At 37.6% G+C, this 24,605-nt stretch overlaps 1 protein-coding gene across 1 annotated transcript in view; it reads right to left on the bottom strand.

The window, feature by feature from the left end:
- The window catches only part of HEPHL1 (hephaestin like 1), an 84,610-nt gene that overhangs the window by 27,956 nt on the left and 32,049 nt on the right, over positions 1-24,605 (bottom strand). Inside the window, exons 3-11 of the mRNA XM_066360727.1 lie at positions 19,094-19,306; positions 18,238-18,417; positions 16,588-16,842; positions 13,819-13,987; positions 11,230-11,369; positions 10,950-11,081; positions 2,803-3,014; positions 1,859-2,009; positions 70-282 (exon numbers count right to left, since the gene is read on the bottom strand). Coding sequence (XP_066216824.1) covers positions 70-282; positions 1,859-2,009; positions 2,803-3,014; positions 10,950-11,081; positions 11,230-11,369; positions 13,819-13,987; positions 16,588-16,842; positions 18,238-18,417; positions 19,094-19,306 — 1,665 coding nt within the window. The remainder of the gene's footprint in view (positions 1-69; positions 283-1,858; positions 2,010-2,802; positions 3,015-10,949; positions 11,082-11,229; positions 11,370-13,818; positions 13,988-16,587; positions 16,843-18,237; positions 18,418-19,093; positions 19,307-24,605) is intronic.

The raw sequence follows: 24,605 nt of genomic DNA, 5'->3' as shown, positions 1-24,605 counted from the left end.
GGAGAGGAACCAAAGATCATATGCCCCAAGACATAAATTTGGTCATTAAGATGGCCCTGCCTAGTTTACCTGCACGATCAGGCTGCATAAATGCCGTTGTAGAGATGTGGGGAAACAGGGCCAGGGTGTCACGGTGAGTCCCTCGTAGGTGGATGGTGTTGCCTTGAAAATAAACTCCATGCATGTCGGTGTCAGTGCCCATTCCAATCATATGCCAGGAAACTCTATCCTTTTTGCACATATATAGGCCTGGCTGGTTGCCATACATGTAGCCATTAATAGCTAAATGGAAGGAAAGATATAGTCAGAGCCCACCATAATTTTGTAGATACACTGAAAACACATCATCTTAGTAAAAGATTATCACTATATACAGAGGCGGGGTGTTCAAGTGTTTAAATTCTTTACAAAAGATCCTTATTATCAAAGAATAAATAGCACTGGGGAAAAGTCACGTGGTGAATCAATTTCAAATGGAAACTGAAATTAACAATGAATAATGAAAATATACTAACATTGTGGAAAGGTTATATTTAACAACGTATACACTAGAGTATGCATATATTCTAAGAATAAGAAATAAATAAGGTTGTTTTCTGGCATTGTATTTTTCCCTGATAAAATTGTTTGATGGTATAATATGATATCCTTCATTTTAAATTTTAGTTTTATAGATTATAAAGAGGATCATTGCTGTAAAAATATTTGACTTTACTAATTTCCCCAAAGACTTCTCTAAAACTCTTGAGATGAAAATTATTTTCTTTTGAGATTCTTATACTGTCATCTCCCTTGTTAAAGTTCTCTTGGCTATTAATTCATTTAATTTTATCAGATTCTTACTTATCAATGTTTTGCATTTGCTTCTGGCAATTATCAGACATCTCTACAAATTTCATGGGTGTTGTGCCATTTGAAACATCTGCAATCAATTGCCATTATATTGGCTGTTTGGTCAGTGCAGAAGAGGTTTTTGGTGGGTTGGGGAGAGTAACACTAAGTTTATAAGAAGGTAGTCTTTGAGTAAGTAATTTTTCTTTATGATAATTCTTCCTACCTCAGTACAATAGCTGAAAGAGCTTGGGATACTGCTTATTTAGATATAAAGACCCTCTGTATCTTCAGAAATGCAAATTGTTTTTAACTTTTACATCAACCTCAATCCATTGATAGTGCCTGACTGGAGCACTGCAGAGAGCAGCATTTACAAACCATGTTCTCACTCTGTGGGGGACGAATGTTGTGACTGAACAAAACCGTCTGAGGGGTACTGCACATAATTATGTCTCATGCTTGATGTCCATCAGAAAGATAAAGATTCCATCCCTGCCCCACTCCTAACTAATGCCCACAGTAGGAAAAACAACTATTATACCCGGCATGCTCTTCTATTAAAATTCCATTGTCAAAGAAAATTACTTTTTATTTCTGTGTCTAAAGAACTCAGTTGTGCTTGGTAATTTTAAACAACTTGATAAGAGATGCTTTGCCATAAAATGATTACCTCTGATTATCACTGAGGCTATGAAACTTAATGATATTATCACAAGCTTAAGGGGGGGGGGAATTTTGTGAATAATTTTATACACACAATTAAGATGTACTGTGATCTTTGCTAGTTCATATTTTATATTGCCCCATCTAAGGCTGATAAAGTATTTTAGAAGTATTAATAAGTTCATAATATCTCTAGGAGATAGTGAGGTTTCACCATACCCTGTGAGGCTAAAGCTATGAAATAATTTACTAGTGTAAGAACCAAGAACAATAATTAAGACAGTTAAAGCATTTCCAAATATTTCCATTGCAAATGCAGTTACTCCTTTTCTTTAAGGGAAGAAAGTCATTTTTTTTATACCATGCATCCGGTTGGACTTCACAAACTCTTTGTCCTCTTTGTCAACACCGAAGGGATGCAGGGTAAACTTCTTAATGTTCTCATCAAGATACCTACTCAGATTTTCATCAAAGACTGTGAATAGTAGGTAAAATTCCTTGTCTATTCCTTTCTAGAGAAGAAATAAATGAAGATATAAAAAGTACAACTGGGGAAATTCTCAGCCCTATTTTACTTTCAAAGTTAACACAAAGTAAACAAGGATCAGCATCGGCCACAGAATTACTAGATAATATTATCAATCAGGGATCTGAGGATGATTCTGATAAGTTTATTATATACCCCAAACTTTACCTTTCTCATTATATTCTTCTCCTTCCTCTTTGGGAACTAAGTCCCTGCTCAGAAGATGTTCTACCCCATGACACTGCTGCTCACAGGCTGGTCATCACTGTCTTACTCTCCCGACTGCAATCTCCATGTCGGGGCCTGGGCCTCTCTCTTGCCTTGATTTCATGCCCTCCTACTCATCCCCTACTTGCTCAACTGGTTGCACATTGGAATCACTTAGAGATTCTGAAGAACTTGGTCTTGAACACATAAAATGTCCCAGGTGATTCTAATGGGTTTGAGAAACCTTGTCCAAGAAGAAAGGATCCTAATTTGTATTCTACATAGAGTGCGTGAGGTTCCAGAATCAGAGCAATGCACATTAAGAGACCTTCCCCCCAAATGCCAGCCAACAGTGGGAATACTAGATTTCTGGGTGGGCATCTGTAACTCACCAAAATCAGAACGTAAATTTACACAAAAATAAGACTCCCATTATGTAGAAGTCAACTTCAAGAGGAAAAAGAAGAAATTGCTTTTTGTAACTGATTCTTTATTATGATCTGATCTAGCCATATTACTGAATTTTCCTACATACAACCATGAAAAGAACTTGGTAACATCTGGTGACTTACCTGTGTCCCATCAGCATTGAGAACACCTTTTTTACAGACTAGCAAAGGTCCTACAAGGCCAGAGCTGGTGTCTTGGATTGGCTCAACTGCTGAGAAGTACAAGTAGGTCAGGCAGGGAGGATCATCGGCTGTAGGGCTCACACTTTTAGGCACTGTCCATCTGTATGTAAAGGCTTCACCTGGCTTAACATGTGCCCCTGGCTTCACAAACCCTGAGGAGATAAATAAAAAAATTACTCAAAGCAACAGCCCAGAACATTATTAAACTTGTCAGGTTGGTTCTTCTAGCCCTGAGGGTCTCTCTCTGATATATTTTGCAGAAGGACAGTTGATTTTGCTTATGTATCTACCCAGGGAAGCCACTGCCACAGTCTGCTGTTTCATGGAAGCTTCTATCAAAGGATTGTCTTCTTCCTGGATTACATTTAATATCTTCATAGATATTATTTCTTATACAAATACCAGGTTTAGCAAATATTTTTTAAAAAGTGATAGCTTCCCATTTAGCAATTAAATGTAAAGCCATAAAATATTATTGAGTGCCTTCTATGTGAAATATATTATACTTGGCCATGAAGAGGATACCCTAAAAAGTTAAGCAGAAGATCCATCTTTAAAAAGTTTAAAATCTTGGAGATACCAAGATGGCAACAGAGTGGGCAGATGCACAGATTCCCAGCTCACACCACCAAACTGGATTACAAATTAATTTAGGAACAATTAGTGTGAAAAACCAACTTTGGACTAAAAGAACAGGTCTCAAAAACCAAGAAGCAGCCTGACCAGGTGGTGGCGCAGTGGATAGAGCATCAGACTGGGATGCGGAAGACCCAGGTTCGAGAACCCAAGGTTGCCAGTTTGAGCACAGGCTCATCTGGCTTGAGCAAGAAGCTTGCCAGCTTGGACCCAAGGTTGCTGGCTCAAGCAAGGGGTTATTCGGTCTGCTGAAGGCCCACGGTCAAGGCACATATGAGAAAGCAATCAATGAATAACTAAGGTGTTGCAATGCTCAACGAAAAACTAATGATTGATGCTTCTCATCTCTCCGTTCCTGTCTGTCTGTCCCTGTCTATCCCTCACTCTGACTCTCTCTCTGTCTCTGTAAAAAAATAAAATAAAAATAAAAAAAACCTCCCTTTGAAAAAAAAACCAAGGAGCAAAGAAGAAGCCACACCAAGCCTGGTAGGGAGTGCAGAGGTGCGATCGAGGCTCCCCTGCTTCCAGGAATGAAGGGTAGGGTGAAGCTGAGGGCCCAGAAGGGCTCTCATTACAAGGAGAAGAGCAGAAAATATGGTTCACAGCCACTTGCCTGGGGACCTGGGAACAAGGTGGGCTGAGAGGACTGGCTTGTCTTCCAAAAGGAAAGGGGGGAGAGAGAGACAGACGGTGACATGCAGAGGAATGCATGAAATGACCTGAGAAGCTGACTCATCCAGTGTGGAGGCAGCCATAGACAGAGGAGGGGTTGTTCCACACAGCACAAGCCTAAAGTGGTTCCAGGTGACCCACCTCCAGAAAGTTCTCCAGCTCCAATCAGCGCAACAAGACACAGCTGAAAACAGGAAGTGGGGAGGAGGGGCAGTAACTCAGGTCTCCCTGGAGATCTGAGATACACCTCCCCCTACAGAAGCTGAGAAAGCACCCTGCCCCAGAGAGTAGCTGGCAGAGTCTCAAAGGTTACACTTTCAAATAAGCCCCCTGCTGAGATTACCACCAAGTTAAGAAAACTGAGAACAAAACAAACAAATCAAGACTTCAAATATGCTCTACTAGGCAAGGAGACCACAACTAGAAAACAGAGAAAAATGGGAAGGCAGAGAAGCATAAGTCATATGTTTCAAAAAGATAAATCCTCAGACAAAGTCCTGGATGAACTGGAAGTAATCAAATTACCAAATGCAGAGTATAAAATAATGATTGTTACAATGCTTAAGGATCTTAAAGCTACAATGGATGGACTTAATAAACACCTCAATAAAGAAATTGTACACATCAAAAAGGACATGGAAATCATAAAGAAGAACCAGACAGAAATGACAAACACAATATCAGAAATGAAGACTATACTAGAAGGAATTAAAAGTAGGCTGGATGAAGCAGAGGATCGAATCAGCGACTTAGAGGACAAGATAAGTGAAAGGATGGAAGCAGAAAAGCAAAAAAAAAGGAGTGGGATTAAAATGTCTGAGGAAACTCTAAGAGAGCTCTGTGACATTAAGAGAAACAATATTCGTATAAGGTGGGTTCCTGAAAGAGTAGAGAAAGAACAAGAACTAGAGAAGCTCTTTGAAGAAATTTTAGCTGAAAATTTCCCTAAATTGATACAAGAGTCACACAAGTTCAAGAAGCAGAGAGAACCCCATTAAAAAAGAACCCAAAGAGACCCACACCAAGACATATCATAATCAGAATACCAAAGCTAAGAGATAAAGAAAGAATATTAAAAGCTGTAGGAGAAAAACAATCAATCATCTACAAAGGAACCCCCATAAGGATGACATCCAACTTCTCAACAGAAACACTTGAGGTCAGAAGGGATTGGCAAGAAATATTCAAAGTAATGAAGAACAAGAACCTACAACCAAGACTTCTTTATTCAGCAGGACTATCATATAAAATTAAAGGAGAAATAAAAAGTTCCCCAGACCAAAAAAACAAACAAACAAACAAACAAAAAACCAACTCCAGGAATTCATTGCAACCAAACCAATGCTGCAAGAAATATTAAGGGGCCTGCAGTAGACAAAACAAAGTGTGGGGGGATATATATATTAAAAGAGGAATATAGATTTAAAGAAAAAAATGGCAATAAACAACTACATATCAACAATAACCATAAATGTAAATGGATTAAATGCTCCAATCAAAAGACATAGGGTAGCTGAATGGATAAGAAAACAGGACCTGTACATATGCTGTCTACAGGAGACCCATCTCAAAATAAAAGATACACATAGACTGAAAGTAAAATGATGGAAAAAATATTTCATGAAAATGGAAATGAAAAAAAAAGCTGGGGTAGCAATACTTATATCTGACAAAATAGACTTTAAAACAAAGACTATAGTAAGGGATAAAGAAGGTCACTACATAATGATAAAGGGAGCAATCTAACAGGAAGATGTAACCATTATAAATATCTATGCACCTAATATAGGAGCACCTAAATATATAAAGCAGATTTTGATGGACATAAAGGCTAGATCAACAGCAATACTATAATAGTAGGGGATTTCAATATCCCACTAACATCAATGGATTGATCTTCAAGATAAAAAATTAACAAAGAAACAGAAGAATTAAGGGACACAATAGATCAACTGGATTTAATAGATATCTTCAGAACCTTTCATCCTAAAGCAGCAGAATATACGTTCTGTTCAAGTGTGCATGGTACATTCTCTAGGATAGACCACATATTAATTAGGGCATAAAATAAGTCTCAACAAATTTAAGAAGATTTAAATCATATTAAGTATCTTCTCTGAACACAATGGCATGAAACTAGAAATCAACTACAATAGAAAAACTGAAAACCACTCAAACACTTGGAAACTAAACAGCATGTTATTAAATAACAAATGAATCAACAATGAGATCAAGGAAGAAATCAAAAATTTCCTTGAAACAAATGATTATGAGCATACAACAACTTAAAATCTGTGGGACACAGCAAAAACAGTCCTAAGAGGAAAGTTCATGGCATTACAGGTAAACCTTAAGAAGCTAGAAAAAGCTCAAATAAACAACTAAATCCTGCAACTAAAAGAACTAGAAACGAACAGCAAGTAAAACCTCGAGGAAGTAGAAGGAAAGAAACAATAAAGATTAGAGTGGAAATAAATGACAGAGACTAAAAAAAACAATACAGAGGATCAATGAAACCAAGAGCTGGTTCTTTGAAAAAGTAAACAAGATTGACGAACACTTAGCCAGGCTCACCAAGAAAAAAAGAGAAAGGACTCAAATAATTAAAATTAGAAATGAGGGTGGAGAAGTAACAATGGACATAACAGAAATACAAAAGATTGTAAGAAAATACAATGTATGAAAAAATTTAAACAATCTAGGTGAAATGGACAAATTCCTTGAAACATATAATCTTTCAAAAATCCATCTGGAAGAATCAGTAAACCTAAATAGATCGATTACAACAAATGAGATTGAAACAGTTATCAAAAAAACCCCAACAAACAAAAGCCCTGGGCCAGATGGCTTCACAGGCGAATTCTACCAAACATTCAAAGAAGACTAACTCCTATCCTTCTCAAGCTATTTCAAAAAAGTCAAGAGGAAGGAAGACTTCCAAGCTCCTCTTATGAGGTGAGCATAATTCTGATTCCAAAACCAGGCAAAGACAACACAAAGAAAGAAAATTATAGGCCAATATTCCTGATTAATTTAGAAACTAAAATTCTCAACAAAATATTAGCAAACCAGATCCAGCAATACATGAAAAAAATCATACATCATGATTAAGTGGGATTTATTCTGGGGAGGGAAGGCTAGTACAATATTCGCAAATCAATCAATGTGATTCATCACATAAACAAAAGGAAGGACAAAAACCTTATGATAATATCAATAAATGCAGAAAAAGCATTTGATAAAATTCAGCACCCATTTATGATCAAAACTCTCAGCAAAGTGGGAATACAGGGAACATACCTCAACATGAGAAAGCCCATGTATGGAAGGCCTACAGCCAACACATACTCAATGGGCAAAAGTTAAAAGCAATCCCTTTAAGATCAGGAACAAGGCAGGGGTGCCTTCTTTCACCACTATTATTCAATGTAGTTCTGGAAGTCCTAGCCACAGCAATCAGACAAAAAAAAAATAAAATAAAAGGCATCCATATTGGAAAAGAAGAAGTAAAACTATCATTATTTGCAGATGATATGATACTGTACATAGAAAACCCTAAAGTCGCAGTCAAAAAACTACTGGACCTGATAAAGGAATTCAGCAAAGTGTCAGGATATAAAATTAATACTCAGAAATCAGAGGCATATTTATATACCAACAATGATCTGTCTGAAAGAGAAATTAAGAAAACAATCCCCTTCACTATTGCAAAAAATATAAATACCTAGGAGTAAATTTAACCAAGGAAGTTAAAGACTTGTACTTGGAAAATTATAAAACATTGATAAAAGAAATCAAGGAAGATAAAACAAGTGGGAGAATATACCATGTTCATGGCTAGGAAGAATAAACATCATTAAAATGTCCATATTACCCAAAGCAATTTGTAGATTCAATGCAATTCCTATTAAAATACCAAGGACATACTTCAAAGATATAGAACAAATATTCCAAAAATTCATATGGAACCAAAAAAAGAACACCAATAGCCTCAGCAATCTTGAAAAAGAAGAATAAAGGGGGTGGTATCATCCTTCCTGATATCAAGTTATACTACAAGGCCATTGTCCTCAAAGCAGCTTGGTACTGGCATAAGAACAGGCATATAGATCAATGGAACAGACAGAGAACCCATAAATAAACCCACACCTTTATGGACAATTGATATTTGACAAGAGTTGTAATAGCATACAATGGAGTAAAGATAGTCTCTTTAACAAATGGTGTTGAAAAAATTGGACAGCTACCTCCAAAAAAATGGAACTAGACCATCAAGTTTCACAATTTATAAAAAAAACCTCAAAATGGATAAAAGACTTAAATGTAAGCCGTAAAACCATAAGCATCTTAGAGAAAAACATAGGCAATAAGCTCTTCGACATCTCTCTCAGCAATATATTTGCTGATTTATTTCCACGCACAAGGGAAATGAAGGACAGGATAAACAAATGGGACTATATCAAACTAAAAAGCTTTTGCACAGCTAAAGACAATATGAACAAAATAAAAAGACAAAGCACACAATGGGAGAACATATTCGACAATACGTCTGATAAGGGGTTAATAACCAAAATTTATAAAGAACTTGTAAAACTCAACACCAGGAAGACAAACAATCCAATCAAAAAATGGGCAAAAAAAAAAAAAAAAAAAGAATAGACACTTCTCCAAAGAGGACATACAGATGGCCAATAGGCATATGAAAAAATGCTCAACATCACTAATCATTAGAGAAATGCAAATTAAAACCACAATGAGATATCACCTCACATCAGTCAGAATAGCGCTCATCAACAAAACAGCACAGAATAAGTACTGGCGAGGATGTGGAGAAAGGGGAACTCTCCTGCACTGCTGGTGGGAATGCAGACTGGTGCAGCCACTGTGGAAAACAGTATGGAAATTCTTCAAGAAATTAAAAATGGAACTGCCTTTTGACTCAGCTATCCCACTTTTAGGAATATATCCCAAGAACACCACATCAACGATTCAAAAGGAGAAATGCACCCCATGTTTATGGCAGCATTGTTTACAATAGCCAAGATCTGGAAACAGCCCAAGTGTCCGACAGTGGACAAATGGATTAAAAAGCAGTGGTACATATACACAATGGAATACTATGGGGCCATGAAAAAGAAGAAAATATTACTTTTTGCGACAACATGGATGGACCTGGAAACTATTATGTTAAGTGAAATAAGCCAGGCAGAGAAAGAAAAGTATCATATGACCTCGCTCATTTTAGGAATCCGATGAACAATATGAACTGAAGAGCGGAATAGAGACAGAGGTGGGATCAAAGTGTCCAGAAGGAAAGTGGACAGAGGGAAGGGGATGATAGGCTGATAGGATGGGATGAGAGCAGAAAAGCAAATCCTGGAGGGAAGGGGGGAGGGTGTTGTGGGGAGGGGGACAGGGGGGATGTACTGGGGAACATGGGGGAGGGGAGGAGGTATTTGAGGGGACACTAGAATCTATGTAAACATAATAAATTAATTTTAAAAAAGTTTAAAATCTTGAATGTTGAACTAAGAAACAACCCAAATAACTACAAGATAAAGGAGTAAGAGAAGGCCCAGGGTGAGAAGGCAGGTAAGTGGCAAATCTGGGATTCAAACTCAGGTCTGGTTAATTCCAAAGACTGTGCACTTAATCCTTATGTTATATGGCAAATGAACACATTGATCCTACTAGACTGAGGCTCTCTGCATATAGTCTAGAGCTTTGCCAAAAGGTGCCCAATTAGTTCACTGAGTTAAACAATATAAAATATAGACATTTGGGTTGTTACTGGTGTTCTTTCAGCCCATATACAAAAAGGCGTTGTAAGCATTTTAATTGAAGAATAGAGTACAGGTATAGGAGATGGTTAGCAGGGGGTGGGGTGAAGGTGGGTATGAGGATGAAGAATTCTTCCTTCCTTCCTTCCTTCCTTCCTTCCTTCCTTCCTTCCTTCCTTCCTTCCTTCCTTCCTTCCTTCCTTCCTTCTTTCCTTCCTTCTTTCCTTCCTTCTTTCCTTCCTTCCTTCTTTCCTTCCTTCCTTCCTTCACCCTCTGTCCCCTCACCATTACCACAAAGCCTGTTCTGGATGGGCCTGACATCACACTGCAACATGAAGAAGTAGCCCAGGCAGCCATGCAGGTGTGGAGAAAACTTCCAAGGAGACCCAGTTTCCCAGGAGCAGTATCATGAATGGAAGGACAGTTCTTGCAGCCCCTGGGTTGAGGTCGTCTTTCTTACATGCAGAGAGCCCATGCTACCTACTCTGTGATGGGGAGAAGCCATAGATGATGATAAGCACATAACACTGGCTTTAAATAATTATTTGTCGGTAGATATGAAGCAAAGACCAGGTGCAAGATTTTGATGTCAACAGAAGATTGGAAATCAGATTTCCTCCTCAACCTTAACCTACAAAATGTCATGTGGCCTGAGGCAGAAAAGTTCTTCACTTTAAAGAAGTGGAGGTGACTGTGAAAGTATCTCACTTTGAGGTTTGTTACATTGCTGAGAAAAATGAAAAGGAATTGACATTTCTTCAGAATCTACTATAGGCCAGCCTCTGTCTTGAATTCTCTCCATTGCTTCCCAAAGCCCTCAGATGAGTGCCATTATCTGCACTTGATAGATGAGTAGAATAAGTTTCAGCAGTTGAAATATAACTTCCCAAGCTCCCTGAGCTGGTAAGTGGAGGGACAAGGATTTGAGCCTGGTCTGTCCAGTTCTAGGTCCTTTGCACACTCATTCTGCTTCTTCCCTAAGCTTAGGCTGAGACTTACCATCTATGTTTGGGGCTGCATCAGATGCCTTGTCATAGACCACACCATGCGGCAAAATACTGTAGATTTTGTCAGCTTTGTTGGCAAAGGTCACTAACAGGGTATCACCCACCTCTGCTCTGATGACAGGGCCTGAAAAATATCAAGAAGAGGTAGACGAGGGTGAAAATAATCAGAGACGTGAATATAGGCAAGAGAAGTGTCATTCTATGCAGATGTACATGCCCACTAAAACTTCTTCCCTCCCTTGTTCAAAACATGCTGGATGGTTTTACTCTACCAAGAATTCCAAGATGGGCTTCTGCCTCAGAGCGTCTCTTTCTTCTAGTAAAAGTTGCATCAACATACTCTATATACTGAGCCTTCCAATATTTTCCTCCGATTCTGTTGTTCCCTTGTGTGAAATAGAGCTCAGAGTCACTGTGGGAAGAACAGAAACCTGAGTGAGAACACATCTCTGCATATCCACCAACTGTCTGAACTATGGGGCTTGGTTTTATGATCTTTAGCCCATTCACCCACCCAGCTCTCTGGAAAAAACAACACAGGCTTCAACAAAGTTCCCAGGAATAGTCAACCAGCCTTAAAACTCGTCAGAAGCTGGATGATGCACAGGCTCATTTCTCCCTTAGCCATTGCACTTTCTGCCCTGGAGGTCCAGCAACCAAAGGAGAAGCACAGGTCAACTCCTTACTGTGTCCTACAAAGTAACAAAGAACTAACTGGTTTCTCTGCAGAATAAGCAGCCCTCTATCTCTTGTTGATATCCATATGAATAGTCTCTGTGTATAGTAAGCTTTTTGATATCTGGCATGATTAAGGAATAGAATATCTAGTTAATCAAATAGTTTAATTAATGGAGAGTTATCATATAAGCTATATACATGAAATACTAAATTGTAAAGTTATGAAATATAACACTATAAATTCTGACTAGTTCTAACTGTATATTAGCTTGTTTCTGTCAATGGTGCCATCATTCTTGCAGTCTTGCAAGCTGTCCATTATTCCCTTATCTTGTTCATCCTTTCTTTGTTACCTTTTAGTACACCCTTCCTTTTCTGCACCTTTCTGCATCTTTTCCTTCCCTTCTTCCCATTGCCACAATCCCAGTTTGTGCCCTCATCACCTTGGGCTTGGACCATCATGTGAACCTCTAACTGCATACTTTCCATGCTCCATTTCACGCTGGCTCACCCAGTTTTTATCAACATATACGCTAGTACAACATCAATTTCCAAAATGTCCATTTTCATTGCCAAATACCAGCTGCATAATCTTAATTTGCCTCCAATTGCTTATCAAATGAGGATTAACCCTTTGAGTAGTGCGAATGTTCATGTACGTCCTTGTGCCCCCTGACCATCCAGAGTAATTGGAACTTTCATTTTTTGAAAAAAAACAAACAACAACTCACTCTGGGGATCCAGCGAACATGAAAAAAGCTCATTACTCAAAGGGTTAAAGGACCTGTGCAATTGATATCTAGTTTATTTTGCCTGAATTCTCTTTCTATTGCTCTAAGCAAACGCTAATTCTCCTATGCACTCTCTCCTACACAGGAAGTGCTTTCCATTAACTCCTGCGTCTAAAATTTCTCCTCTTCCCTATTGTATATATTCTATCATTCTTCAAGATTCCGCTTAGGAACTTCCTCTGTGAAGTGTTCCTGGTTATCTTAATTCTCTCTTAATGCCCAGAGAACTGACTAAACAACTCACTCTTATTTGTAACTTGAAAAGTTACTTCTTTTTCATGCATACAGGTTCTTTCTCTACCTTTGGGTGGGAACATTGTCTTAGACTTTCTTGCATCCCTCATGTCACTTAGTATGTTGTGCTTTCAATCATTAAATATCTACTGAATATAGCTTAGAATTTCAATTTTAAAAGGTGCTTCATATTCTGGAAGTCTTCTAAGACCCAATTTTCAATGCTAATTCTCATTATTCAGTTTATGAAGAAACACTGGTCAATAGAGGATATTGATACCAGAGTTTTTCATATATGATTCACACAAATACTTTAAACAAAGATCAAGTGTATAAGTTTGGTGGAAGAATGAATGAATGAATGAATGAAATTTACAATAAAAGAAACAAAAGGTATCTTACTGATAATAAAGGGAATTTTAAAATCATTTCCTCAAACATAAAAAAGATTATAGGGTAATAGAAATACTTTTCTGGTATCACACTAGTCATTTTCAAATGTTTTCACAGACATCATTGCATATGAGTCTACAATAAGAAGTAACAGGAGTCCACAACCCACTAATTGTTAAGATTTGATTTTTAAAATATTAAGTGTTACAGAAGCCCAGAGAGAAAATGTTTAACTATGACTCAGGAGTGAGGGGCAGCCTCACTTAATAGGTGACATTAGTGTTAGATTTTGAAGGAAAAGAAATTGTGGCTAAGGAGCATAACTTATATCAGGCTGTTTTTGAACCAAAAAGGGTAAACTTCCTTGGCCAGTTTATCTCCACTGAAATATAGTCCTGTCTTACTCCTTTTTCAAAACTCTCTGCTCTGTACAAGGGTCTTGTTCTGTTCTCTGTCAGTTTAGAATTGCTCGTGGCACTTAGCACTATAGTTTGCACACAGTAGGTGCTCAAGAAATGTTTGATAAATGAATGAATGACTCTAGGGTTTTGATTTAGCCAGCAAATCATGAAGCAATAGATAGTCTTTTAATTCTCAGCAGTATATCCAGGGCTCAGAACTCCTTAAGTGGTGTCATTATACCATCTAAGCAATATGTGCTCAGAAGAGCAGTACTGTACCTGGAATATGAATGAAATCATAGGGAGGAGCCTAACAGCTGTCCCTCTTCTGAGAGGCTTTGAAACACCATCAAAAAGAGCTTACCTGCCAGTGACATTTAGGGGAAGACCACTGAATTTGTTATAGCCTTGAGGACCATAATCCCAAAGAATTTTTTCAGCTGCTATAAAGTAGCGCCTCTGTTGACCCTTCATCTTGAGATGAGAAATATCCTTTTTGCAGGTACCAACAATATATTGCCCTAGCATACCAGCTGCAGAACAGAGGAAAACCATCAATCAACATATAAGTGCTCACAAAGAAATCATACAGGACAAGACTGATTGTTTTGACATCATTAATTAATGTTTGAAATTTTGCACAGAAAATACAATACGACATAAACAAAGTTAAAAGTAAAGGATAAATAGAAGATTTTGTTCTTTTTTTATTATTGCATAAGATTCCATTTTATATATATATATACACATATATATATAATTTCATTTATATGTAGAATCTAAAAAAATAAAACAAGAAAACAAACAAAACAAAACAAAAACAGACTCATAGAAATAGAGACCAAAGCTATGGTTACCAGATGGGAGAAGGTTCAGGGATGGGAGAAAAGGTTAAGGGAGATATAGTTAATAATATTGTAGTAAGCCTGACCAGGCGGTGGCGCAGTGGATAGAGCATCAGACTGGGATGTGGAAGACCCAGGTTCGAGACTCTGAGGTTGCCAGTTTGAGCGTGGGCTCATCTGGTTTGAGCAAAAAGCTCGCCAGCTTGGATCCAAGGTCGCTGGCTCAAGCAAGGGGTTATTTGGTCTGCTGAAGGCCCACGGTCAAGGCACATATGAGAAAGCAATCAATGAACAACTAAGGTGTCGCAATGCGCAATGAAAAACTAATGATTGATGCTTCTCATCTCTCCGTTCCTGTCTGTCTGTCCCTGTCTATCCCTCACTCTGACTCTTTCTCTGTCTCTGTAAAAAAAAAAAATAATAATTGCATAATAATATTGTAGTAAGTTTGCACAGAAACAGATGATTACTGGAATTAGTGAAGTGATCACAGTGTAAGGTATAAAAAGATTTTGAATCACTATATTGTATACCTGAAACTAATATAACTAATAAAATATTGTATACCAATTATACTTAAGTTTTAAAAAAAATAAAGGATAAAAGGGTAGCAATGGTATATTTTTACACATATGACAAAAGATTAATATGTAAATAATACTGATGAATAAGAAGAAAAGAATAAGTCTTCCAATAGACAATGGGCAAGGAACATAAATAGGTTAATTGCAAAAGAAATATATACTATTGGCTCACAAATAAAAACAAAGTTTAACCTTAACATTAATCAATGACACTGTTTTTCATTTATCAGATTTATAAAGAATAGAAAGAATAAGTCCCGCTGTTGACATTTGAATGTGGAAAAGGGAATGCTCACACACTGTGAGCAAACAAAGGGAATTTGGCAATATATGTCCTTAGCTTTAAAGAAATTCAAACTTTGTTATCTGGGAGTTCCAAATCCAAGAGTTTTGCTGAAGAAATGTCAGACCAAAGTATAAACTTTCCTGTAAGTTGATACTTATTTTTATTGTTTATAAAAGCAAAAAATGGTGGGGAATATGAATGTTAAGCAATAGAGTGTTGGTTAAATAAGTTATAATCTCCTTATAAATAACACTGAAAGAGAAGTGGTTCTAATTCACCAACATGTAAATATATTTCTGATACATTAATAAGTGGAAAATGTAAGCAGTATTTTATAAATAACGTATGCATTTAGTATTAAGGTCTAGAAAACGGTGATGGAGGTTGTTCATCAAAACGTGACACAATTATCTTTAGGTGGGATTGTTGACTTTTAAAATTGAATTATATACATTTTCTAATTTTTTACAGTAAGTCACTGTTCTGATTATGTCATTAGTGTGGCTACAGTCTAGAAGGGTAGACTATTGCCTTCCAACCACAGTCCCACCTCCTCACCCTTACCATTCAAAACCGCTCCCACTGGGGCCAAAATGCCTCTCTAGCTTCTCTCTCATCACTCCTCTGGCACGAGCCTACGGCTTGGCTGAGTAAGGACCTATTTTAGGTGGTTCCAAGGACCAAGTCTTTGAACAGGCATTTAGGTCAACAAATGTTTACTGTACACCTTTCACAGGGTTTTTCACCGATCAGGGGATCTTGCCCCGACATAAGGAAGGAAGTTCTAACAGAGCAGCCCAGAAATAAAATGGGCTACTGTGATAACTTAAAAAGAGATGTTCCAAAGGAAATTAAAGAATTGGATGAGAGATTGGTCCAGATTAAGTACAAATTCCTTTCCGATGCTAAAAATTTGTTATTCTATTTATAGTTGCCATACAGAACGTGGTTTTCCCCAGCCAATGTTGCTCCCTCTCCCTGGAATGCCTTTCTTCTCTTCTTCATCTATACAATCCCTACCCACCCAGATTTCATCATTCAGAATAGGAGCCAGCTCCTCAGGAAGCCCCTCTGATTGCTTTAGAGAAGTGACTATGGCACCCAAAGAGCATTTCTTATTCTGCCTCAAATGTTATTAATTTTGTAAATGTCTCTTTATGTCTAATCACCAGATTGTAGGTTCTTTGAAGGCCTTATCATTTCTTTCAATTACCTCTCTCTTGTTTCATAGGGAGAGAATCAATAAATATCTGTTGATAGGACACCAGATAAGCATTGTACATTTTCCTATGCATTTAATATTTGATTAAATATAATATATGCAAGAATATCTAATGACAGGCACTGAATGAGCACCATTCACCGTGAGATTTAATTGTTCCATTCTAAGTTTCTTACACTGGTCTTTGTCCTTTTACCTTGTAGGTGATCACTGACTTGGCAGGTTATCATCCACTTCCCAGGATTCTCAGCTGTCATTTCTGTTGTCAGGAAGGTGGCTGGGAACAGGCTGACAACATCAGTCCGATGCCCTCTGCTGATCAAGGTGTTACCATAAAAATAGATGGAATGGATGTCTATCTCATTCCCCATCCCAAACAGGTGCCAGGACACTGATTCACCAATACACATCTCAGGCTCTGGGAAGTTTCCGAAGAGGTATCCATTGAGGGCTGACAAACAGAAGCATACGAGTGAAATAGATGCCCCTGCAGAGGCGAGCAGACTCAGAAACTTTGCTGATCCATTCTCTAGCACAGCTGGAAAATCAGCACAGATTGTTGATTGTAATGAGTTTGTGCAGAAAAGCTCCTTTTATAAAATATAGTCCCAGGAAGGAATAAAAGGTATCAGTCTTTTTGAGAGAAAAAGCACTCAATAAAAGTGACAATCAGCACAGGTGAAAACAACCTTGGAGCTGCTATGTGGCCATATGGAGAGCAGGAGTAAACAGGGCTGCTCATACTCACAGGACCGGTCAGCAGCCGCTTTTCCCAGCCGTTCATTTGCATATCTGTCTTCCCCACAGACTCCATTCCTTGCAACCAGAAACCCTGTCTTACTTATCTTACAGTTATCAGGGCCTAGCAGAAAACCACACAGTAACTACTTAGTTTAAATGACAAAAGCATGCTGTGATATGGAAAGAAAAGGTATTGATTAGAAAAAATTTAAGACACAGCAAATGCTCAATAAATGCTGATTAAAAGAAAGTCTGGGAAACATATATTCACAAGTGTGTGTTAAAACTCCGTGCATAGCCTGACCAGGCGGTGGCGCAGTGGATAGAGCGTCAGACTGGGATGCGGAAGACCCAGGTTCGAGACCCTGAGGTTGCCAGCTTGAGCGTGGGCTCATCTGGTTTGAGCAAAAATTCACCAGCTTGGACCCAAGGTTGCTGGCTCCAGCAAGGGGTTACTCAGTCTGCTGAAGGCCCGTGGTCAAGGCACATATGAGAAAGCAATCAATGAACAACTAAGGTGTTGCAATGTACAACGAAAAAACTAATGATTGATGCTTCTCATCTCTCCGTTCCTGTCTGTCTGTCCCTGTCTATCCCTCACTCTGACTCTCTCTCTGTCTCTGTAAAAAAATAAAATAAAATAAATAAAAATAATTAAAACAAACAAACAAACAAAAAACTCCGTGCATAGCGCAGTACTTGAAATCTAGCAGCTGCTTAGAAAATAGTTCTTGGATAAACCAAGAGGTTGCATCCCACATGCTAGTTACATGATGATTCATTCTCTTTTCTCCTGTCAGTCTAAAGCCACCATCCCCTGGGGTCACCTGATTCTTTCCTGATTATAACATTAATCCTTCCACTTTCTGTACCACAGCTTTGTCATACCTGGCTTAGCTCATTTCTATTGCCTTGTCCCTTCCCAGATTGTTTCAGGTTCTGACATGTAGTGTGCTAGTGTGTTTCATATCACTTTCTAGTCGTTCTCATCACTAAGTTAAATCTTGGAAAACTAAGTTAGACGTTTCTGCGTTTTTACATCCCTCGTAGTCCGGGGTACACAAAGGCAGTTGGTAATGTGTTTGGCAACATGGGAGACGCTCACCATGCATTTTGTTACTCCTCTGGAAAACAGCGTCTTCTTTGTCAACTGAATCGGGGTCAGTGCAGAAATGTCTGATATTTTCGTCGAGGTACCAGCTTTGATTCTCATCCACCAGAGTAAACATTATAATGAATTCATGGTCCACATCAGTCCTTGTCCCTGAATATTTATTCAGCACACCTATCAAACACATTCAAAAGAGAAGAGAGGAAAGTTCAACATGAACTACATCAAGATGAGCTTTAACTTCCTGCCAATGGTGTCATGTAAGTGAGAAACCTGTCCAGGACCTATGTGTACAAGAGTAACCTACCACATAAAAATAGCGAGGGGCTTTCACGGAAGTGATAGAACTGTAGAAGAGGAAAGTTATAAAAGAGAAATCTTCACAACCATACACTTGGCTATCTGTCTATCCCTGAAAGGAAGTCAATTTTATTGACAGACACAAATCAATTAATAGAGAATAAAATAGCAATGTGGTCATGTGGGTGAAATAATGAAGTGAAAGTATTCCTGGTCATTGACTACCTTTTTCACTTTTCTATGTGTGGTGTAAGTGTGATGTTAACAGCTAGTCACTACTTTTTGTTTTTCCTCTTTTTTTTTTTTTTAAAAAAAAGCATATACATTTCAGAAGGTTTTGATGGTTCTTAAACAGAAGTCTAAATTATTGTCCTTGTTGGGTAGCAGATTGATCTTCTATGTTAGAATTTCTCTAATCTTACAGAATGCTGGGAAGAAGAGGCACATTCTGTATGAAACACAAGAGGTAGGGCAAGACAAGACTTAAAATTCATACACACTTTTAACACACCTGTGAAGAGCCTCCTTGGTGGGGGAAGTGCTTCCTTACCTTCCTTACACACCAGCAGTGGGCCGATTAGCCCAGAGCAGATGTCCTTAGGGGCGTCGATGTGCGAATGGTACACCCAGGTCAGGCAGTTGGCGTCGGCGGGAGCAGGCGCATATTCTTCTCTCACTGGCCAGACATAGGTGTAGTTTTTGCCAGGAGCAATCATATCATCATTCTTGTTCTTTCCAGATGTTCCATCTGGGTACAGGGCTCCTTCCAAGAAAAGGGAAAACATAGTTAAACCAGAGATTACATACTATAGTGGTTGGGGCCAGAGCTTTGAAATCAAACACATATAAGTTAAAATTTATTTCCTGTGATATTGAAGCAAATTACTTAATTTCTCAATGCCTCCATTTTCTATCAGTAAATCTGGGATGTTCATATGTACCCCACAGGGATGTGAGAACTAGATGGCAATGGATATGAGTGTCCTGCTTAAAAAGTGTCCCTAAAGACCCTCCTGATTGCATCCTGTACCAATCAGGAAGATTTCAATCAACTTCACATCAACTAAAGAACGAAAGGAGAAGCAGCAAAAAAAATAATAATAATTATAATGAACCCCTCTTGAACACTTAGAACGAACAGATTCAGCACTTGTATGGGTCTCACAAGAGACAGGAGGAAAGTTAACACATCCTTCCTGTCTTCAGGGATCTTCCAGTTTTTCCAGGGAGACAAGAATATGAATTATAAACACATAGGTCAACTGGAGAATAAAGCAGGGTGATGCGTTAAATGTCATGTGGGTCTATGCAAAGTGGAGGTGTTACCACAAAGGCTGGGGCAAATGGGCATGGCATTTCCTCTCTGTGTTTTATAAACACAGAAAGATTGCACAGAGTTTTCAATTAAGGAAGGCCTACTGTTAAAAATAGTTTAAAAACCACCTGGGTAGAAGGCAGGAGACCAATCTGCACAAGTTACAATTATCAGAAGCTTCATAAAGAGGTGGGATGTGAGGGGTCTTGAAGGACTGGGAGGGGATAGATAGTACTGAAAGAAGGCTGGGTTCGATTCCCAGCTAGGACACACGGGAGAAGCACCCATCTGCTTCTCCACCCCTCGCCTTCTCCTTCCTCTCTGTCTCTCTCTTCCCCTCCCGCAGCCGAGTCTCCATTGGAGCAAAGTTGGCTTGGGCACTGAAGGTGGCTCCATGGCCTCTGCCTCAGGTACTAGAATGGCTCTGGTTGCAACGAAGCAACGACCCAGATGGACAAAGCATCGCCCCCTGTTGGACATGCCGAGTGGATTCCAGTCGGGCGCATGCAGGAGTCTGTCTGTCTGCCTCCCTGCTTCTTGCTTCGGAAAAATACAAAAAAAAAAAAGAAGAAGAAGAAGGCTGGAGGGTGAGGACTGAGAGTGAGAATGATATGAAAATACTTCAAGTTCATTTTCCATTCTTTGATTAAATCAGTCAACAAACCTTATTAGATATCAACTGCATGTCAGCAACTGCGCTGATGTTAGGAACAAAAATTCAAATAAGACAACAAGAGGCAGTGTATCCAAGGCAACTAAAAGATACAACTAAAAAAAATCTAACATTACCTTTTTAACAAATCCTATCATGAAACATAATTTGATTTTTGGAGAAGGATACCAGGGGAAAACAATAATAGCTAAGACCCTATTATAGCCCAGCATGGTGGGTGCTTTATGTATATTACCTAACTCTTCAAAGCAGCTTCATATGGCATGTGTTAGTATCTCCTTTTAGATTAAGTCAAGGTAACACTGCTAGTATGGGGAGGGGGGCAAGATTTCAATCTAGCTGTGTCTGACTTCCCACTACACTATGATAACTTCCCACAAATTATTGGGAATATGGTGTATGAACTGTTTCTGTATATTCACTTTATTTTTGCCTACTTCCTATGTATAGGTTTACTTAAAATTTTCTCTTATATACTAACTTTTAATCTAAAAATAAAGAAAAGAATTCTTATACAAATTAAACCCATGTACTATATAATACTGAAAAAATAAAGTCAGAGGACAAAACTTATATAAGGAAATCAGGAGATTAAATTAATTAGTTAGATCTTTCAATATTAAGTGTAGCTCTGAATTTTCGGGTTATATCAAAGTTATATTAACATTATTATGTCTAGGTTTGATATATATTAGGTTAATATCATTAGGTTATCTTTTTCCTTTGTCCAATAAAAGTAAAATAACCAGTTCCCTAAGAGAGGAACCTTTTGTTGGTACTAAATTCTAAGATACTATTTTCAAGAAAATCATTATATACAAATTGTTGAGTAATATAAGTTATTTCTTCAATGTTTTCAAGAATGGTTTTCAAAATTGTTATTTTTTAAAATAATCTTTTACATTGTCTCTTAATATAAGCTGAGAATATAACACTGAAAAATATGACAAAACCATTTTTACTCAAAGTTAAACTAAAGTAGTTTACTGCTTTCTAACTTGATAACTGATCTAACCTGATAAAGGGATAAGAAAAATCCAGTGTGCTACCCACCCTCTATTAAATCCACATAATATTTTAAAAATCCCTGTTGCCTAATCTCTCATCAGCATTTGATATTACTGTCATTTCTCTCCCTCTTAAAAAAAATTCTCCTCCCTTGGCTCCTACGACATCACTCCATCCTCTTTGGCAATTCTTTTTCAGTCTAGTTTTCAGTACATTCTTCTCTATCATTCACTGTCAGAAATCTTCCGGATATAATGCTGGCTTCATGCCCAGAGATCTCTCCCTAGTTGATAGCACTTATACTAACAGTGCTCCAACAAGTGACATGCCAGCAACTCCCACTTTTCTCTCCAGCCCGGACCTGGCCTCTGAACTTCACACTGATGTCTTATTGTATACTGGGCATCTTCCTTATAAATCTCAGAAGGAGCTCAAAAGCAACTGTTCTCAAAGCACATTAGCAACCTAAGCCTGGTCCTCAGCTACTGTTTCTTCTCTCCATGAAAAAGAACAATCGCCATTATTCAATGCCACAAGCTAAAATCAAAGGAAGCATTCTTATTGTCTTCCTCTTTCTCCCTTGTCATTTCCAATGCACCACAAGGTCCTGTTCTTGCTTCTTCACAAATGCATCTATTTATGTCCATCTCCACTATCACAATCAAGTCCTAATGACATTATCTCTCATCTGGACTTCTGCACTACTCTCCTAGCTGATTTCACAGCATCTCTTGCCTCTCTAATCCACTTTCCAAGCCATAACAAGAGTGTCTTTAAATCTCACATCTGATTTTATTGTTCTTTACTTAAAATCATCCCATGGCTTCCCATCATTCTTGGGATGAAGATGGGAATATACTGAACATAGATTGCAAGGCCCAGCATAGTCTGGCTCAAGCAATCCTAAACTTGCTGGATTAGGTCAGTTTTCTAAAATGCATTCACATGAAGAAAAGGGCCTTTGAGATAATGGTTAAGTTCACAGCTGGAGTTAGACTGCTTGGAATCAAATCCTATTCCCATCCACTTATTAGCTTGTGACTTGGGCAATTCCCTTCTCCTCTATGAGTCTTAGATTGGTATCTGTAAGATAATGATAATTATAATTCTGACCTCATAGAGTTGTTGAAGGTTATATGATACAATATCTATAAAACACCTATCATAGTGCCTGTTATATAGTAAACATTCAATAACCATTGGTTATTATTTGTTAATAGCATCACCTAAGTTTTAATTATATATGTATATATATATATATAATGTGTATAATTGCTTGACTAATGTCAGTCTCTCGTGTTAGACTATAAGTTTTATGGAAATTAGATTAATTTTTACTCAAAATTATATATGCAAGATCTATCCCAGTGCTTGGTATGCAATACATAACTATTGATTACAACAATGAATGAGTGGCATGACTGTACACTGTCTATAGCAGAGCCCTGTGAATAAAACGCATGGCTTGGAAATTTCTGAATTTACATATGGAGAGGCTAAGGATCAGGAGTTAGGGGAGTGGGGAGTAGTGGACTTGTTTTGAAGCGTCAACTGAGATCACTCAGTTTGCTTTAATTATATGATACAGATCAACACAGATAGCAAATTTCTAGAGATTCTTTTTTTCCACCATATATTTAATGTATTTTCTTTTTTATTATTAGGAGTCATTGATGACTATTATTGAAAGGTGGAGCTAGAGTCCCCAAACAAACTCTTAGTACCAACACTCAAGATGAACAATATCATTTAAGATCCAAAATAAACAGTAAATATAAAATAAAAAGTGATTAAATATAAAAATAAAAGTTTTTCCAAAAGTCATTCCCAAACAGGAGTTTGACAAAGACTTTGGGCAATGGTAACATTAATAATATAAGAATATTCAAAAAAACAAAAACAAGAGTAACATTCATTTGGTTGAATGTATTCTGGGATGTGTAAACTTCTAGAAATCATACCAATTCTTACCCATCAGATTTGAAAACATTGAGGACTAGTGGGGCTGTGGGAGAAATAGGCTAGCTCATAAACAAGTAGTAGAAGAGAAAAATGTGCAATTGTTTTTAAAGAACAACTTGTTAATTCTTATCAAAAAAAGTAGAAATGTATATGAATATTAAGCAGCAATTCCACTTTAAAAAACTTACTCTAGAAATACAGTTGAAAATGTTTTTTAAAATACATGAACTGGAATATTCCTTGTAGAATTGCTGGTATCTACCCAAAACTGAAAGCAACCTAAATAGTCCTCAGCACCAATTCATACACTGGAATATCGTACAGCTGTTAAAAGGACGTCTCTTTATATGGAATCATATGAGAAAAATCTCCAAAATGAAGTAAAAAAATGAAAAACAGAAAGTGCATAGTAGCTTTATAATATAATCTCTTTTGTACAAATGTACAAGCATATATATATATATACTATAATATATATTTTAAAATTTAGAGAAATTTATAAGAAATTATTAAAGGTTTTCAGATGAGAGACAAATAAGAGGGAGTTTTACTTTTTAATACCTCTCATTATTCTTTTCTATAGCTTAAAAAACAATAAATATTTAAAAGTAGTTCTAATAATTATATTGCACATGAAGATCAAGAGAGCACTAGTTAATTCTACTGTTAAATGAGATAATGATTGTAAGAGCTCTGGTACAGGCATTGGCTTACAGTAACTACTCAACTAATGTTAGTTCCATCCACCTAATTCCACTAGTTTTTATTTTCTACCTCTCCTCAGGTGACTATCTTGGAGGCAACAACTATGTATTTACTCATTTTTGCAGCCCTAGTATCTAGCATTCTGTCTAGTTCACAGTAAACACTAAACTGAATTGAGGAGAGATTCTAAGACTAGCAAGTTTGTAATTACAGCCAAGTCAAAAACTGATTAAAAGAGAGTGAGGAGGTCAGTAAGTCCTTTCTCCCAGAAGTAACTACAAAGTTGGATGGAATTGACAAAAAACAACAACTTTGCTGCTCTGGACATTAAATAAAAGCACCCAGAAATGTTTATGCTTAAAACATTGGTCATTCACATACTCCTGGCTGATTCTAACG

Source organism: Saccopteryx leptura, chromosome 1 (assembly GCF_036850995.1).
Source record: "Saccopteryx leptura isolate mSacLep1 chromosome 1, mSacLep1_pri_phased_curated, whole genome shotgun sequence".
Taxonomy (NCBI): domain Eukaryota; kingdom Metazoa; phylum Chordata; class Mammalia; order Chiroptera; family Emballonuridae; genus Saccopteryx; species Saccopteryx leptura.
Note: the sequence above shows the minus strand (reverse complement) of the source record. Positions and strands in the feature narration are given on the sequence as shown.